The 19,541-nt window shown below is 37.3% G+C and overlaps 1 protein-coding gene across 14 annotated transcripts in view; it reads left to right on the forward strand.

Moving 5' to 3' along the window:
• The window catches only part of Bptf (bromodomain PHD finger transcription factor), a 132,655-nt gene extending 113,774 nt beyond the window's left edge, over positions 1-18,881 (forward strand). For 7 of the 14 annotated variants that reach the window (XM_076871611.2, XM_076871620.2, XM_076871614.2 and 4 more), the window contains 8 exons: positions 391-473; positions 745-970; positions 5,601-5,932; positions 9,022-9,195; positions 9,929-10,121; positions 11,138-11,222; positions 14,128-14,314; positions 17,964-18,881. In XM_076871611.2, the coding sequence (XP_076727726.2) occupies positions 391-473; positions 745-970; positions 5,601-5,932; positions 9,022-9,195; positions 9,929-10,121; positions 11,138-11,222; positions 14,128-14,314; positions 17,964-18,000 (1,317 nt within the window). In that variant the 3' untranslated portion in view covers positions 18,001-18,881. Of the gene's footprint in view, positions 1-390; positions 474-744; positions 971-5,600; positions 5,933-9,021; positions 9,196-9,928; positions 10,122-11,137; positions 11,223-14,127; positions 14,315-17,169 lie in introns of all 14 variants that reach the window. The other 7 variants (XM_076871615.2, XM_076871618.2, XM_076871623.2 and 4 more) reach the window with 2 other exon arrangements.
• The last annotated feature ends 660 nt before the right edge of the window (positions 18,882-19,541 follow it).

Here is a 19,541-nt window from a genome sequence, read left to right on the forward strand (position 1 = left end):
AATATATGCCTGGGAAGGAAGCATAATGTTAAAAACATGGCCTTTGGGGCATGATAGTTGGGTGAAAATTCTGGCTTTATTACTTATTATTTGATCTCAAGCAAGTTGGTTAATTTCTTTTATGTTTCAGAATTTATAAATGTACTTATAAAATTATATCTATGGTCAGTGTTGTTGTAAAGAATAAAATATTGTTAAGTGCCTATCTTAACATGAAACCTAACGTGTAGACCTTCTAGTAGCTGCTAATTTTATTTGTATTAATGATATAAAATTCTTACCATTTCTTTGAAAAACACATGTGCTCTGATTTCTACTGTTGTCATCTGTGTGCTAACTAACCTGTGGTCATTATAAAATGTGCACTTTTGGATTTGTTCTGTTCTAAAGGTGGTGATGAAGCATAATGCTGTAATAGAACATTTAAAACAGAAAAAGACCATGACTCCAGCTGAAAGAGAAGAGAATCAAAGGTAGGGAGAAACGCAGGGCCTCCTTCTGTGTTGGTCTCTTCTCTTTAGCCTGCATACACACAAGCGTTCTTATTTTGTATTTGTCCTGATTGAAGTTCATTAACTGAGAACACTTGGCACTAATAGTTGTGCATAATGGGTTTGAGTCACTCTTTGAAGCTTTTCAGTCATAGAAAGTTTGCGTATCTCCTGTAGGGACATAGAAGACTCATGTCTTAAACCTTGCAGGTTAAAACGCCCAGCATTACATAGGTTGTATATTTTTCTCTAGAATGATTGTCTGTAACCAGGTGATGAAGTATATTTTGGATAAGATAGATAAAGAAGAAAAACAGGCAGCCAAAAAACGGAAGCGTGAGGAGAGTGTGGAACAGAAACGGAGCAAGCAGAATGCTACCAAGCTCTCTGCTCTGCTCTTCAAACACAAAGAGCAACTCAAAGCCGAAATCCTGAAAAAGAGAGCACTCCTAGACAAAGATCTGCAAATTGAAGTGCAGGTAAGAGGGTGTGTGTATCCTTTACCTCTATGTTCAGTATTTAGTGTCTCATGCTATTCTTTTTTGCCTTGAACTTCTGATAAGCCTAAAATTTCCACTTACATTCTCGAATTTACATTCATGTATTTGGAGTACATCAAGTAAAAAAGGCATACGTATCTTTTGAAACAATAGAGCTTTTCTAAGTGTATTTTTATATCATATTCTCTGACTGGCCACTCTGAGAGATTAATCCACTGATTAAAATATTTTAGAACTCTGTTGAGAATAGCTTTTATAATCTTAACATCATCCTGCCAAAAGTTATTGGGACCCAAGTCCCATAAGAAAGATCTGACAGTACTGCAAAATAATGATAAGTATGAAAAACAAAGTGTGACCATTTAAATTAAAAAGATAATTTTCCCCTAACTTGTTAACTAATTCTGAAAGTGTTGCTGATGTACTGTTTTCTTGGGGAATTTATTGAAAAATGGAAGAGGGCATTTGAATATTTATGCATACGGACACAGCTATTTCCTCCCTTTTGTTGCACTCTCATGAAAGGGGAACAGTCATGCACAGCTTTTTAAAAGACAAGTAGGCGATCTAAAACATCTCATAAAATGTATAGTTTTGGGGTGAGAAATACAAGGAAAATATCCACCAGACCAGTGGGCAATGTTACATAACTGCGATGTTAGACATCTTCCCTCTAAAGTCAGAAACCAGGCAATGGTGCCAGCATTATTAGTTAACATCTCTGGAAGTTCTGGCTAATGTGTTAGGTCAAGAGAAAGAAACAAGAGGCAAAGATTGGAAGAAAGAGGACAACTTTTGTTATTATGTGTGACTTGAGTATTACATTGAAACCCCAAGTTTCTTAATTGTTTTTTTTTTTTTTTTCCTTTTTCATACTGGCAGTTGAGCCCAGGGGTCTCAACCACTGAGCTATGCCCACAGCCCTCATCCCCCCCCCTTTTTTTTTTGAGGAAGAATCTCATTGAATTACCTAGGTTAGTGTTGAACTTAAGATCTTGCTGGGTGCAGTGGCACACGCCTGTAATCCCAGTGGCTCTGGAGGCTGACACAGGAGGATTGTGAGTTCAAAGCCAGCCTCAGCAACTTTGAGGCACTAAGCCACTCAGTGAGACCCTGTCTCTAAATAAAATACAAAATAGTGCTGAGGATGAGGCTCAGTGTTTGAGTGCCCCTGAGTTCAATCCCCAGTATCAAAAAAAAAAAAAAAAAAAAAGTACGTTACAAAATAGTGTAATTAGTGTGATGTTGATTCATACACCAAGTATTAAAATTTAAGTTGCAGCTGGGTGTGGTGGACTACACCTATAATCCCAGCAACTTGGTAGCTGAGGCAGGAGGATTGCAAGTTCAAAGCCAGCCTCAGCAACTTAGCAAGGTCCTAAACAACTTAGGGAGACCCTGTCTCAAATATTTAAAAAAGGCTTGGAAAAAAATGCATGTTTCGTGTCCCCCATTATAAGTATCAAAGAGAATGATTCTTGCCATCCAACAAATCCCATGCTTTGTCTTTTTTATTCCTCTGCCTTTCCCCCTGTTTTGTGTTTTTCTTTTTTCTTTCTTTTTTTTTTTTTTAATTTTTTTCCCTTTAGCTATAGGTGGATAACAATACCTTTATTTTATTTATTTATTTTTATGTGATGCTGAGGATCGAATCCAGTGCCTCCCACATGCTAGACAAGTGCTCTACCACTGAGCTACAACCCCTGCCCCTACTTGTGTTTTTGATAAAATATTTATTGTTTATCTTTGACAGAACTCAAATCTTTATTTAGCTCTTCAAATGTGGTAGACATGTGTAATTTTTTTTTTTTTTCCCTGATACCAGGGATTCAACTCGGGCACTCAACCACTGAGCCATATCCCCAGCCCTATTTTGTACTTTATTTAGAGACAGGGTCTCACTGAGTTGCTTAGTGCCCCAACGTTTGCTGAGGCTGGCTTTTTTTTTTTTTTTTTTTTAGAGAGATAGAGGGAGAGAGAGAGAGAATTTTTTTTTAATATTTATTTCTTAGCTTTCGGCGGACACAACATCTTCGTTTGTATGTGGTCCTGAGGATCAAACCCGGGCCGCACGAACGCCAGGCGAGCGCGCTACCGCTTGAGCCACATCCCCAGCCCGTGAGGCTGGCTTTGAACTCGTGATTCTCCTATCTTAGCCTCCCAAGTCCCTGGGATTGCAGGTACATGGCCACCGCGCCTGGCCACATGTAAATTTTTGTCAGTTTGTTTTATAAAATTAATTTTATTTGCAGTAAAGTGAATTTAGGTTCTGTTATTGATTTTGTTGGTTGCCTTTTTTCATAGGTAACCTGTTTTCATTTTTTGGCAAATATTTGAGTGTTGCAGGCTCATCCTGAGTCAGAGGAGTTGGGCTTTTGCTTCCTCCCTTGAAGCCCAGACTCTCTCTGCCAACTTTGGCTTCCAGTAGGAAGCCTGCTCACAGCATCCAGTTCCAGGAGGCATTTTTAGGGCCTGTCCCCTGCTGTGTATTGGGTGCCACTTCCTGGTTCTGAACCTGGAGCCCAACAGGCCTGCAGTTTTATCCCTGCTTAGTTTTGTGTCCCTGTCCAGAGAGTTGTCTCTGTTTTATTCAGGCCTGAGTATAGCTTCTCTCTTTGCTCTTCTTAATATTTTGTTGCTGAGTTTATGTAAGTTTAGACAATTAATCTCAAGTTCATTTTTTCTGTCTTTTTAAATACAGAAGGTCTGTTGAGTTAGCCACACCACTTATGTTCTCACTTCCAGACTGTCTCTAGACTCTCCAGAGAAAATGGATTCATTACATAAACCATGCAGTTTTATTTGATAGAGTTTTCCTGTGTATTTTAACTTCCCAAGGTACTAACATCATGATTGTTACTAATGTACCTTAGGGCGTGGAGGCAGGTGGTGCGCAGAGGTAAAAAATACAGGGTAGATTGCTGTGTTGTTTTTCCCAGACTCATGAACCTTTTCTTCAGGGAAATCCTTGAAACTAACTCCCTCCTTCCCTCTTTCCTCTTGCTCCCTCCCTCCCTTCCTTCCTTTCTTATAGACCTCTCTTTTCATGATGTTTCTGCTTTATTTTTTTTTATTTATTTGTTTTTTATTTGAATAGTACTGGTGGTTTAACCCAGGGACACTTACACAACTGATCTACTCCCCAGCCCTTTTTATTTTTTACTTTTGAGACATGATCTCTCTTAAGTTGCTGAGGCTGGCCTCAAACTTGAATTCTCCCACCTCAGCCTCCTGAGTAGCTAGGATTGCAGGTGTGCACCACTGTACATGGCAAAGTGTTTGTTTTAAAATCTATAAAAACTTCTGTAAGTCCAGGAATTCATTTAAATTACCAGTTAGAGCCTTCTTTTCTTCATTTTGCTCTGGGGAAGCTAGTGTGTGTCTTTAGAATTTAAGCAAAACTACCATAATAGCAAAAAATGGGAACAGAAGAAATAATGAACAACATACAGCCACTGAGAGTCAGTGTTGGGCTTTCTGCGCTTCTCAACTATTCCATTATGAATAAGAGATTCAGGAGTCTCCCACTTTGTAAACCTTTAATACCTAGAATAACCTCAAACATTTATTAATATTTTTAAAAGAATAATTCATCTCAGTATAGCTCTAAGATCAATGGGATAGGTTTCTTTTTTTTTTTTTTTAAGGAGGGAAAAAGTCATTCAGGCTTCTGTAGAAAAATTTTCAAAGGAAATGTGAGTTATCTAGGGTTGGGGGTGTGACTCAGTGGCAGAGCGCTTGTCTGGAACATGTGAGGCTCTGGGTTCGATCCTCAGCACCACATAAAAATAAATAAAATAAAGGTGTCGTGTCCGTCTACAACTAAAAAATATTAAAAAAAAAAAATAAAGAAAAAAGAAATGTGAGCTATCTAAGGTGTTTACCTGAAAGCCTAAAAGTTTTTAAAACGAAAACAACAAAAAATGTGTTCAGAGTGTTTTTGATATTTTAAATTATTGTGGAAATTTATAAGTGTCTCACATTTTAAAGGATTTTCTTGTTCATGGCTATGGTTATTTGCGCTGTGTTTTTATAGTTGCTGATTGCAGTGGTCTTTTCTCTGGGTAACATAATTTGCTTTACTCATCATCTTGGACAGCAGAGTTGTGTGCAGGGAGTAATGTTTCATGTGAAAAAGTCAAGATTTTAATTCTTGGCAAAACTCATACTGCAAAAACAGCATCTTTTGTTTTTAGCTTCCCCCAATCTTAAGTGAGCTCATTCAGTCTCATTCACTTTGTGCTGATCAGAGTGCATTTGAGACTCATGTTCTGTTCACATTCTGTCTCCCTGTAAGGTCAAGAATGCGAACAGATACAAAACACAATACCCTAAGCAACCACTGAGTACCTGGACAGGACAAGGGCTGGCTGGTGGGTGCGTTCTTTCTAGGCATTTGCTCATCTTTCTGATTTCCCTCCTAGTAGATTTCTTTGTTTTGTATTTCTGGGCTTAAGATATAGCAAGAAGACTCTTAGAATTACTGAAACTCTCACATCAGACTGAACTTGAGCTATTGCAGGAAGTGGGGTCATGTAGCACCACCTGGCCAGGTCATGCCTATACATAATTCTAATGATCCTCTTACGTTGTCTTTAATTGACAACAGGAAGAGCTGAGGAGAGATCTTAAAATGAAGAAGGAGAAGGACATGATGCAGGCTGTGCAGGCCAGTGCAGTGGCAGCACCCTCTCCGCCAGCATCAGTGGCCACAGCACCCCCAGCCCCTCCACCCTCACCTCCCGCAGCGCCCCCTCCGCAGCACTCGGCCTTGCTCCCCACGCCCCCACTGCCTGCAGCTTCCCAGAAAAGGAAGCGGGAAGAGGAGAAAGACTCCAGCTCAAAGTCCAAGAAGAAGAAAATGATTTCTACTACCTCAAAGGAAACGAAGAAGGACACAAAGCTTTACTGTATCTGTAAAACGCCTTATGATGAATCTAAGTGAGTAGATTTTTGAACTCTAGTTTCTGTTCTTTAAAGTTTAGCTGTTAAATTGACAGTTTTGAAGAAAATGTGTGTATTGGTAACATTATAAGTGAAAATAATCGATTGTAAGGATAATAATGTTTCCTCTCTGATCTTACATATGATATTTTTAACTCTGACACTAGTAAAGTAAAATTTGCTATTTCACATTTATGAGTCTTGTGTCCTTCGTTATATTCTTTTCTGTCAAAAACGAGCTTTTTGTTGCTCCTTTGCTTCCTCCTATTCGCTCTGAATTAACTCCAAATCCATCAGTAATCTTTTGGAGGAAGTGTATTACTATCGATGCCCAGAACCAAGAAGGTCCTTTCTGGAGTCTCCAAATCCTAGAATTCATCTGAATATGACTGGTTCAAGAGGCTTCAAATTTGAGTGGTTCCCTTTTTTAAATTTTTTTCTTTTAAGCAATTCTCCTTTTTAAAAGAATATTGGAATTCTACAACATAAAATTTTTGTCAAAGTTCCAAACACCTTATTGAGAACAAAAGTCAGAAAATTTTATAAAAGAAAAGTTCCTTTCAAAGCTGAGTATAGTGGTACTTGCCTGCACCCTGGACTCAGGAGGCTGAGCTGGGAAGATCCCTTGAGTCCAGGAGCTCAAGACCACCCTGGGCAGTAGAGACCCCGTCTTAAAAAAAAAAAAAAAAAATGTTTCTTTTACCCATTCTTCAAGCATAAGACTCAAAAATTTGATAACCATGGCAGCTGGAAGCTGTTTTTGACAGTTGGGTGATTTGTATTTGGTAATATAAGCAAGACTTTAGAGACAGAAATCGTTTCTCTTTTTTTGTCATTACTATCATTAAATATTTAATTTTTATTTTGAACATTAAAACATAAGCCAGTTTTTAAAGCCACAATTAACCACAGTATTTTTTTTTACAGTGTCAAAAAGTTTGATTATGCTTTTAAAAAAAATGATCATTTAGAATTAGAATTGTTTAATGTCTACCTTAAGTGGGTGCCTGACCAATATGTAGGATAGACAGTGATCTCTTAATGATGACTGGGTGGCAGCACTTAACTGCTGCAGTGCTGCTGGGCTGCATTGTCATCTGTCTGCCAACACCAGATGAACACTTTTGTGTTGAGTTAAATACAGTTCAGTTTAGGCATCTTCACTTTTCATTGTCGTACCTCATTAGAAATTATACATAGTCTATAAAGTGGAACACAATTAACTGATTTTTCCCTCCATTTGGTATAAGTGTGCCTCACTTTAAGCAAAACCTACTAAATGATTCCCTCAACAAAACAGAACATGAGTTACTTTCTTTATAAAAAGACCTGCTTATGGAATTTCTTTAAATAATAAGGGTTCTTTGGCCTGTTTAAAATATTCAAATCATAGAAATTCATTTCATACACAACTTTTTTGGGATATCTGAGTTGCATAAAATGAGGTGCACATGTACATGTGCTCATTCTACTGAGATTGCCTCATTATTTTGTGGATATTTCGTATTTTTTAGTTTGTCATCATTAACATTTCAGTATACCTGGTTTGTTCATTCCCTGTTCTAGTTGGAATAAGTTTTTTGTTTTTTTTTAAGGAGTATTTCCTAATTTCTCAAACCTCCCTGGTTTGAGAATCTAGTGAAAGTAACTAAAAATTGAAATTCAAGCCGGGCGTGGTGATATATGCATAGCCTGTAATCCCAGCTACTCAAGAGTCTAAGGCAAGTGTGGTAGTTTGAGACCAGTCTGGGCAATTTAGCCAGACCTTGTCTCAAAAAATTAAAAGGGTTGGGGATGTAGCTCAGTGGTAAAGTACCCCTAGGTACATTCCCTATTACTGAAAAGAAAGTTGAAATTCAAGTCCTGATCTTACTTGGAGAACAGATAGCCTACCACATTGAAGAGACAACATAGAGAAATGCCTCAGAAGGTATTTCTGGTAATAGGATAAGCCACACAGCTGTGTGTTATTCCCTCGTATTTGTGAAGCAGGTCAGTTTGAAACTTGAAGACCCATTTCCACTCTTCTAGGTGAATTTACCAAGAAATGTCTTGGTAGAAAGAAGGGTTGTCAGTGGTGTCAGCACGGCCAGTCTGGTTCTTTGTGACTTACATTAACTGACTTTGGCATGGCGTTGCATCTGAGCGCCTGTCAACACTTTGTTAGAGACACTTTGATGTTTGTCATTAGGGTGCCTAATTACAAAACCTTGAGGTTGCCTACCATTACATACCCATACAGCCTCAGCTCGCCAGATACCGTAGGGCCTCCTCAGCTTCCACATAACTGTTCTACATCATTCTCCCTGCTGTGTGTCCCTGGTTTTGAGTTGAAGCAAGCAGTTCCTTCAGCACTCCTTACCAGTTAACTAACCAGGCGCTCTCCACATAGTCACATAGATTGTATTAACTGCAGAACTGGCCCAAGTCATCTTTTATGAAAGGTGACTTTTAATTAGATTAATGCCAACATTTATTTAGGAAACTTGGCAGAAAGTGAATTACTACATGTACCTTTTTAGTTTTCTTCTTCATATCATGTTTTGACCATTTATCTTCTGCACCTGGCTGACCTTGCATGTTCCTTGTAGTGTAACTTTTACTTGGTGTTTGCGCTTTGCTTTGTTTTCAAACTTAAATTGTGAGATACATTTTCAAACCTATCTAAGAAATAGCCCTGATATTGAAATGGCTTCTGTGGAATAGGTTTGACAGATGTAAGTCTTCGATTCTTTGGCTTTGGTTTTTGTGCCTGTTTTAGTTTTACACACATTCATTAAGAGGAAGACATTACCATCAGTGTGTTGTTTATTTTTGCAAATTCCAGTATGTTTTTAAAGACCCATATTTCACTAAACAGTGTGCTTGTTGAAATTGATGTGAGTGACCTTATGTTTTCACACTTGATATAGTGTCAGATGCTGTAGCTTGCCTAGGGTTAGCATGGTTGGACTTAGGGTGTTTAGCTGACTCATTGTAGAAAGTTATCCTGTAAGAAAAGTGAATCAGGGCCGGGAAGACAGATTTAAGTACCATGCAGCTCAAAATGACAATTACATTGTCATTTTCATTGTGAATACTTTTAGGTTCTATATTGGCTGTGATCTTTGTACTAACTGGTATCATGGAGAATGTGTTGGCATCACAGAAAAGGAGGCTAAGAAAATGGATGTGTACATCTGTAATGATTGTAAACGGGCACAAGAGGGCAGCAGTGAGGAATTGTACTGTATCTGCAGAACACCTTATGATGAGTCACAGTGAGTTCTGATAAGACCATCATATTTAATAACTTAGGAAGCCAAATTGCTCTGACTGGTTATTTATTTATTTTAAAATAAAAAGCAAGATATTTTGCTGCATATATTATACACTTACAATACAAATTCCTTTCCATTTTTTTTTTCTATTTTTCCCTCTTTACCTCCCCTTTGAAATTTATGTTGCTTCATAGTGAATGCTTGAGATGCACTGGGGAAAATGTGGTTTAATGGCAGATTTGATTCTTCAATATGTAACATAGAAATTAATGAGATTAAAATAGCCTGATTTGTTTGGACTTTATCAGTGTTTGATATGGTGCTTTATTGTAGGTTAGAAATGCTAATTTGGGTACAAGCTCTGAGACTCTGTTATTAGCTTATAGGATTTTGAACACCCATTTGATACTGTACTAGTTGAAAGATTTTGTGTTTTATTTTGTTTTGAGATTTAAAATCAATTAAATGTTTTATATTTTTCTTCAAATTGGTTCTTCAATATTACACAGTTCTCTTAATAAACTTTTACTGCTTGTTCTTAACATCATAAATACTAAATTAACACATTGGAATGTCAATCTCAAGAGTTTTAAAACAACCATAATACTAAAATTATTTTATACCCCAGGGTTTAGCACATTTTCACTTGCATGTTTTATTGTTTTTAAAAGTAAATTAGAACCAGTGTTATCCCATGTGTTTTGGTCTCACATTTCCATTTCGGATCTTACAGATTTTATATTGGCTGTGATCGGTGTCAGAATTGGTACCATGGGCGCTGTGTTGGCATCTTGCAAAGTGAGGCAGAGCTCATTGATGAGTATGTCTGTCCACAGTGCCAGTCGACAGAGGATGCCATGACAGTGCTCACGCCACTCACCGAGAAAGATTATGAGGGCTTGAAGAGGGTGCTGCGTTCCTTACAGGTGAGAAGCCACTGCGCCCAACATTGGAAAATGGAACCAACCTGCATGACTTTGGAAACTTTCTAGGGTTTGAACTTTTGATCTTCTGGTTCGTGGCTGTTTGCTGACTCCCAGCTCTTGGAGTGAAGAGCCTGATGGATGTCAGTCTTCCACATGTCAATGGCATGAGCTTCCCCACGGTACCCGTATCTGCATCCCATCTCAGCTGTTGTTTAGCTAACACTCTTAGTTAAAACAGCTAACTTGTTTTTAACTTAAATTCTATTCTTTTTATATTTTGCTGAGGATCTAACCCAGCACCCCACACATGCCAGGCAAGCACTCTACCTCTGAGCCACAACCTCAGCCCCTTAAATTCAGTTCTTCAACAAAGTTTTATGTCATGGCCATAGGTTGGGAAGAATTTGGTTAAATTCTAGTTATCTCTCATTCCCTTGTTTAAAAAAAAAAAAAAAGTAGACGGAGATCTCCATGGTTTACAAGATTAGGGAGTACTGGAGAAGTATGCGTATACAGAACATCAGATTGAAACTTTTCTTCTGTTGTAATCAGAATCACAGAAGTTGGAAGAGCTGAAAGGAGAATCAGAGACGCGATATGTGGTTGAATGTTGTTTAACGTCACATCTTTGCCACCTCATTACCCAGCAGTGGTAACCATTCAACACTTTGAACCCATCCACGCCAGCTTTACACAAGTGATTGCGTGCCAGCATCACTCCACTGGCAGGTCATCATGCAGAAGCCAGAGCACAGATGTGGTGACTCCCAAGCTAGTGCTCTCCCCACACGCCCCCCAAGGTCCTCCCACCAGCCTTGAGAGCCATTATTATAGAGTGTGCTCATCTTAGGTAACTTGTGACTACAGTGGAAATCATCTGATCTCAATAATTTCATCTCAAATTCAAAACTGACTTTTACAATTTAAGGATTTTTTGGTGTGGTAATTCACCTGAGAAACTGAAATAAAATTAGTATTCCTACCCGGCAGTAATGATAACCTATTTTTTATTATAGGCTCATAAGATGGCCTGGCCTTTCCTTGAACCAGTAGACCCTAATGATGCACCAGATTATTATGGTGTTATTAAGGAACCTATGGGTAAGTACCTGAGTAGGATATGAAGTTTTTTTCTGGAAATCTCAATAAATAGTTTTAATATCCATATAAAGTTCATACATCATGAGGATATCTTGAGCAAGGCTGGTGGGAGTATAAATTGATATGGTCACTCTAAAGGGTAAATTGGCAAGCTTAAATGTGTTTGCCCTTGAACCCAGCAATTTCATTTCTTAGGATTTATGTATGCACAAATGCTTATTCATTACAACAGTGCTTACAATTGTGAAAGTACTGGAAATGAAATGAATGACCATCAGCAGAGGAGTAACAAAATTCAATGATGTGAGTGGAGTATTATGCAGCTGTATGAAAGAATAAATGTCTAACCTTCTTCTCCTTTGCTGTCACCTCTTCCTCACGTTTTCCTGAAGGAGAGCAAAGTTGATAGACCTGCAATAGAGATGCAAGAGAATATAGATTAATTTCACATAAAAAATGACAATAAATAGTAGCTATAACTGACTATATTAAGACGAACAGCTAAGTGATTATTAAAAAGTAATGAATTTCTAAAAGAGATTACAAAAATTATAATAGATAAAAAGCTGCCAAAGGATTAGTTTCAGCTGATGGAAGAATTGTGCTCCAAAGCCATTGAAGCATTTTCCAAATGGGAAGGGTTTGTGTTTGGTGGCCACTTAAAAGAGGGAACGTCAAGAAGAAGCAGTGGGACTTGGTTAGAACTGTCTCTGATAGACGAGCACAGTCGCCTGTTGCTTGATGAGGAGGATGCGTTGGGCAGTTTCACCATGTTGTGAACATCAGATCACAAACTGAGGGGACTGACACCACTGGGAATTCTTTGCCGGTTACCTCCATGCTCTTGAATGTCAGATTAAAGGGGTTAAACACTGAACATACTTTGGGTTCATGTAGTCTTTGAGAAGAAATTCGGGATTGTTTGCTAAAATACATTAATAAATTCTAATAAAAATAATACGTACTAATTGTAAAAAATTTAGGAAATAGAAAAAGAGACAGGGAATCCAAGAGTAAATGCAAATGTATTCCTGAGTCAGTCATTTTCAGAGCAGTAGTTTAGTATTTAATTAAATAATCCTTAACTTTTTTAATCAGAATTCTTTTCTTGAAGAACTAGGTTGTTTTTCTGTTCTTTTCCTCTCTCAGTTTTGTTATATATATGCTTCATAATATCATCTCTTCTGTAGGTGCATGAAGATAATATAGCTCTCTAAGACATGTTGTTAGAGGAAGAGAAATGAACATTATCAAACAGTACCTAGGTTTTAAGCAGTAAACAATTGTATATTAAAAGTACATGAATGTGTTTAGAAATGTCTGGACTGATACAAACTAAATTGAAAGTAGTAGTTTCCTCTGGAGTATGCAGGTACCAACAGGAAAAATCAGCAGTAGCTTTTGGTTTATTGGTTGGCACTGGGAATCAAACCCAGAAGTGCTTTACCACTGAGCCAGCTTTTTATTTATTTTTTATTTATTTTGAGGCAGGATCTTACCAAGTTGTTGAGGCTGGTCTTGAACATGCAGTGCTCCTGCCTCAGCCTCCAAAGTTGCTGAGATTACAGGTGTGTGCCACCATGCCCAGCTATAAAAATAACTCTTTAAGTAATAATGACAATAATATAAATGTCCCGAAAAATAGGCAAAACAAACACAGAAAAAATTTTGAGACTAGTAGTAAAGACATGAAGAGCTACAGAAACACTTTCATTGTCCTAATAGCAGAAATTAAAAATTGTAACATTGGCTCATTACCAGAGGTCATTCACGATGTTACATTTCAGACTATAAATTGGGGTTCCCACCACGCCTTCCTCAGTTCCCTTACTTTGCTACAGTGATTCCTAGAACTCAGGAAACATTTATGTCTACTAGTTTGTTTTAAAGGATAGAGATGAACACTAGACAGGACAAAGTATAGGGAAGGGACAAGATTTCCGTGTTGCTTCTGGGGCACCATCTCGAGGAACCTGCCCATCCTCAGCTATCTGGATTCTCCCGGAACCTAGTCCTTTGGGATTTTTATGAGTGCTTCACTGCATAGGCATCATTGACCATCAGTGATCAGCTTAACCTTCAGCTCCTTTCTCCTCCCTGGAGGTCGCAGGTGCAGCTGAAAGTCTGGTAACCAGCTCCCATCCTGAAACTAAACGTCATACCTTTCTACCACTTCGATGACACTTATTGCTGCATTCTGCCTGAACTATTAATTATAAGCTGATAGGATTATTCATATCAGCTAATATTTTCCCTTCCATTTATTTTTAGTAGATACATATTAATACTGATATGAATGGTAAGTTAGTATCACTTATTATAAGGCAGCAATGAAATTGCATAAAGAATGATGTTATTTATCTAATACAGAATCATAAAACCACTAGTACAGAGATTTTGCTCATAATTCTAGATTCCCACTTCTCTTCGTGTAGACACTGTACTTGTTTGCATGTGAGAATTTATTATACTTAAATGTGCATAGATCCTTGTTGGTGTGGCTTCCTTTACCTTAAACCAATTAAATGAAGAGCTTTTCTATGTAGTTAATTAAAAGCACAAGAACCTTCTTAACAACAACCAGGACTTCTATTTTAGAACCTCAATCAAAAACAAAATTTTAGGGGGCTAGAGTTGTACCTCAGTGGCTGAGCGCTTGCCTCACATGCCTGAGGCACTGGATTTGATCCTCAGCACCACATTAAATAAATAAATGAAAAAAATTTCTGAAAAGGTGCTGGTACATTTTTCATGAATTACAAAATAATCTCCAGTGATAAAGCAGCTTTGTTCCAGGACTGTTTGAACAGTAGATATACATTCTAATTGGTCAGAACTGCAGGATGTATTCATATTAGAAAAAACCTTAAAGCTTTGAAACTTGTTTCCATTTTATGTTTTGAAGACCTTGCCACCATGGAGGAAAGAGTACAAAGACGATATTATGAAAAGCTGACGGAATTTGTGGCAGATATGACCAAAATTTTTGATAACTGTCGTTACTACAATCCAAGTGACTCCCCTTTTTACCAGTGTGCAGAAGTTCTTGAATCATTCTTTGTACAGAAATTGAAAGGATTCAAGGCTAGCAGGTAAGCACATATGTTCAGTTTCTGAATTAATTTACCTCCTCAAACTCTACACTGTCCCATCTAATAAATATGGCTAATACAGTTTATGGAAAATTTGAACCTTAAAGTCAAAATTAAAAAAAAAAAAAAAGCAAGACTTCACATTATGATATACTCTTAGGGACAAGTGGACAGGCTCAGCTGTGAGAAATTTCTGGGTCTGTTTTTGATATGCTTAAAAATTGAGTCTTTTTAAATTCAAAAGTATTTACTTCATGCTCCCAAAATGCAAGATGCCATCTTAAGTGCCATGGGGATGTGCATAGGCAGGCAGAGCTCTTGCTTTCCCTAAGTTTGTATCCTATATGGGATTGAAGAAATAGAAAGTGACCCTTCTAAGGGAAGGCCAGAGCGGGGATTTAAGCACTTTCTCCTTGATTTATGTGTGCTCTGTCTTTGAAATCATAAAATGTTCTGTTTCTCTGGATGTGTGTTCTGTAGGTAAAACTAGACTTTTAAATCCATGGGCCTTTCCTCAAAACTCTGATGACATAAAATCATTGAGCAACTTTGTGTGAAAGTCACTCAACTTTACCTTCATGCTCATCTGTTTCTGAACCTCAACCCCTTTCTCAGCCCATGATCTTCTTCCTTCCCATGGAGGCCTGGTTTCCTTTCTTATGATAACTGCCACCATTCTGTAGCCTTGAGATTCATTACTTACTCGTACCGCATTCACCAAGCTGCCAGCTTGATCATCCCTGGACATTTCAGATTGGCTGGGTTGGGGCCTAGACATCTATATATTATCTAATGGAACTCCTGAGTGATTCCATACCAAGCATAAAAATCAACATTCTGAAGCTGGGTGCCTAAAATCCCAGCTACTTAGGAGGCCAAGGCAAGAGGATCTCAAGCTCAAAGACAGCCTGGGCAACTTAGTAAGATCCTGTCTCAAACAAAAATATGAAAAGGTCTGGGAATTTAGTTCAGTCATGGCACACCCCTGGGTTCAATCTCCAGTATCCAAAAAAAAAGGAAAAAGATTAATATAAAATTTCTTATTTTTAAAAAAAGTTTAATACAAGTTTCCTGAGCTAATGAGAGATGTAGTACTTTAAATCCAAGCAGATCCATTCATCAAATAATTATTGAGAACCTTATAGTAACCCAGTTCCTCTATGGAACTTACATTCTTGGAGTTAGTGGAGAACAATTTGTAAACATAAAACAGATGGACAAATGGAAAAAGATCTATCCTCATTGTAAAATTTCCAAATGCCTAGGATGAAAGAAGGTCTTCTACAGAAGACAGTATATAAAAATAATAACTAGAACGACATCAGACATTTCTACTACAGTATGGGACTTTAAAAGTTATGAAGGAATACATCCAAAAATTTGAGGAAAAAATCTTTTTCAGAGGCAGAATAAATACATTTTTTTGATTATGTTATTATAGGGCACCCTTTCATAATACGTTATTTTAATATATGTGCATTAGCAAAAATAAGGGAGCAAATCAAGAAAGCAGAGGTATAAGAATTCTAACTCGGGTGACAGTTGTACAGCAGGCCTATGTAGCATGCATCTAATTAGAGAAGGAGAATGGACCTCTCCCAAGACAGAGGTGTCAAGGGAAAAAAAAAAATGATTCATATGTTAAATTTTGTACTAATTAGATCAAATTAAAAATTAAAAGATAAAAAATGTAAGGAATAAAAAGAAAGTCTATTAGAAACTCCATGAAAAACAAAAAGCTATAGAAGAATGCCTCCTTAGCAAAAACTAGATGCTACAGAGAAAGATATTCACAGACAATAATAAAACCGTTGCATTGATTTTCAGCTTTTAGATTAAGCCTATAGACAAAACACAGAAAAAAAGATACAATAATTACAGGGAAATAAAACTTGATTTCAAAAAGTAGGGTGAGAAAATGGGTAAGAGAGCTCAGTTCTCTTTTGTCATAGTAGGGTTTAAACAAAACAAAGTTGAGAAAGCAAGAAATAGCAGTATAAGAAATCTAACTACAAAGAGCTAAAAGATGGAAGGACTTGGCCTCAGGGAGCCTGGACTTCAGATTGAATGAAGATAGGGCAGAGGAATGTGACTTCTCATCACAAGCCCTCTGCTGTTGTGCTTTCTGATTTGTACCTCATGCAGTGAGTTATTTCTCAAAAATTGTGTTTTGAAATTGAAAAGGCCTTTGGAAGTAACTGGAAGGCAGAAGCTGGGATGTTTGAATCCCACTCTTACTGCCAAGTTTGAAGGAAGAACCCTGAGGATGAGGGGTTGCAGCTGCTGATGAAGGAGGGGATAGTGCCTAGTGTTCCTAGAGCGAGTGGCAAAACAGAAATCTGAGGAAGGAGAGGAGGCTTAGTAGCTGAGTCTGTGCAACAAGTGGGCCACTTAGTACTTTCTTTATTTGGTTGTGCTGGGGCTCAAACCCAGGGCTTTGCCCTGAGCACCTGCAGCACCATTAGGCTAAACCCCCAGCCCAAAGGGGCCACTTGGGAAGTCTTCTCACCTAGTTATTTAATGTAGCTTTTTATATACTCAAATTTATATAATTTTCATTAAAAGGTATGGAAACTAAATTGATGTTTGCTCAATTCTTCTTAAATAAGTTGCCATGTCAAGAGCTGTGTAAAGGCAAGTCACTACTGCCTTATTAGGGAGTTTGTGTTATTTCGAGGTTTACAGCTGAATGAAACATAAGTAAACTTGCCAATCATGTATTTCCAATATTTCCTTTGCCATATGTCCCCATTTTTAATTTATGATCTCCAATATAGTTTGCACATCATTTTCATTACTGCACTTTGTTATATAATTCATCATTTATACCATCCATGTTCTTTCTTTTCTTACAGATTGTGATATCTTTAGTCTGAATTTTTAACTGGAATCAGAACTGGATGTTGGGGTCACTTTTATTGTACCACGTGATTACATAATTCAAAATTGTCCCCCCAAAAGTTGAGATTAGTTAATATAATTTTTTAATGTTAAAAAAAGATGTATAGTGGTTAAAAAATTTATTCTAGCAGCCATGTTGAACAATGTATTTAAAATTGTAAACTCTTGGAATACTGTATTTATCTACTATTGCAATATAAAGTACTTTGAATTAGTCCTGGTAACTGTACAGTAATTTGGTTTACTAATGAAAGTTGTGAATAAAACTGTGAAACTAGAAAGAAGACTTTCTGGACTTTAATAGAAAAAAATGTGATTTTAATATTTCTATTTCTCTTCTTTTAATATAATTTTCCCTTTATATTTCCCAAATCAATGTAAATACACACACACACACACACACACACACACACACACACTCCTTTTACTACAATGATATGCTTCTGTAAATGTCTCTATATTTGTCCCGTTGGCTAAAAATATTGTAATCTTTATTAGACAAATACATATATATATATATATTTTTAAAATATTGGCTTTTTCCAGTGAGCTATCATGTTTAGTGTACAATGAAAAGTTTTAATATTATAGGTTAAAAATTTAATTGTTCTCTTCTATTTGCTTGCCAAGGATGAGTGAAAGAACATGGCTGCTTCCCCCAGACTGACTGCCTTGGCATTCACGTAGAACATCATTGTTTCCAAAAATGAAGGGTGCTTAATTGTTCCCTTTTCTCTGTATTCTGTAGGTCTCATAACAACAAACTGCAGTCTACAGCTTCTTAAAGTTCAGCGTGTTAACCTAACATAAAACACAGCAAGAATCTGGTTGTCTGAACTATTTTAAATTAAGGAGCCAGATGTTTTTAGTCAGGTTATCCTGACAAGACTTGACCTAAACTTCATTTTTATTGGTCATAACAGTCCAATTATATTCTTGGCCAATTTTGTCCAACGGTCAAGGGAAAAGCAAAGTCAACGACACCATTATCTTGTCAAGATCAAATGGTTTTACTATTGTGGCAGAAGCGGGAAAACTGTTTATTGAAAAAAAAAAAAAAAGAAAAAGAAAGCAAGAAAAAAAAAGATACTATGGGGTCAAGTGTAACTCCATGGAAATGCCACGTCTGCTCTTCAGTGAAGAAGCTGGTTTAGAGTCTCACAGAAAACTTTTGACTGTATTTATTTATTGTTGCAAAAAAAAAAAAAAAAAAGACGCTTTTTTATTGCTGCCCTCATTTGTCAGCTAATTATTTTTTCTTATAAAATCCAACCCCGGTTACATGTAATCCATCCTGTATCTTATCATGATTCCTGAAGGTAAAAGTACAAGACGACCTCTAGATGTCTTTTCTTTCTATGAAAGGAGCTGCTATGTACACATGTGCACACACACACAACTGGGAATCAACAATGAGTTTATTATTCATGGTAGACAAAAATTAAGCTTGCAGAAAGGTTGGACTGAGTGGTCCTGGACTACAGACTCTGCCTTGATATACCAGTACAGTTTGTCATTTACTCTGCACCAGGCTAAAATGAGCAAAATCTATTTGAAGGTATCTTGTTTGTAAACATTTGTCAGATTCTAATTTTTTCTTTTTGTATTAAAATTCAACTATGGATGTATATGAAACAAAATAAATGGAGATAATTTTTCTCCCACAGACGAAGGTGTCTTTGAATGTGCGCAATTATTATCTGTAAGCCTCTGTGGGAAGTGGGGGGGCTGCCAGTTGAGAAAGACAGAAGGCTCTAATCAGATGAGTTTCTCCAGGACAGCAGTGGCCCTTTGTTTTATAATTCCCAGTTTGTTGTCGCCCTGTCAGAAAATCTCCAGGGTGCTAATCCTGTTGTATTGCACCAATGATAAGGGTGATGTGACAGTACATGTTGCCTTTCCTCTGACTTGGTATGATTCCAGGCAAATGACCCTTTACACATAGCTACTTATGAAGGGCATTTTTAGATGACCCCATCCTCTGTATTTTTTGTTGTTGGTTGAGTTTGTTTCTTGTAAGGAAAAGAAGCGTGAGGAGTAGGGAGAAAATGGAACCCTGGAATTTAGGTGTATTTTGCATGTTGTTCCTTTCAGTGTTCTAACCTTACACATGATATTACTGCATTGTAACAATGGCTTCTCTAATGTCTGCCAGAGTTGGGTTATGCAGCTTTGCAAAATTTTTCTAATTTTGCACTAATTCATATTAGCTTTGTCCTACCGAGTTCTGGAACTTACCTAGTTATTGTTAGTTAAAAGTTTCCTTCTGTTTAATGTTGCCCTGCTATGCAAAATCTTTCCCAGACCAATTTCTTAAAGAAAGACA

Source organism: Callospermophilus lateralis, chromosome 11, assembly GCF_048772815.1.
Source record: "Callospermophilus lateralis isolate mCalLat2 chromosome 11, mCalLat2.hap1, whole genome shotgun sequence".
In the NCBI taxonomy this organism is placed as follows: Eukaryota; Metazoa; Chordata; class Mammalia; order Rodentia; family Sciuridae; genus Callospermophilus; species Callospermophilus lateralis.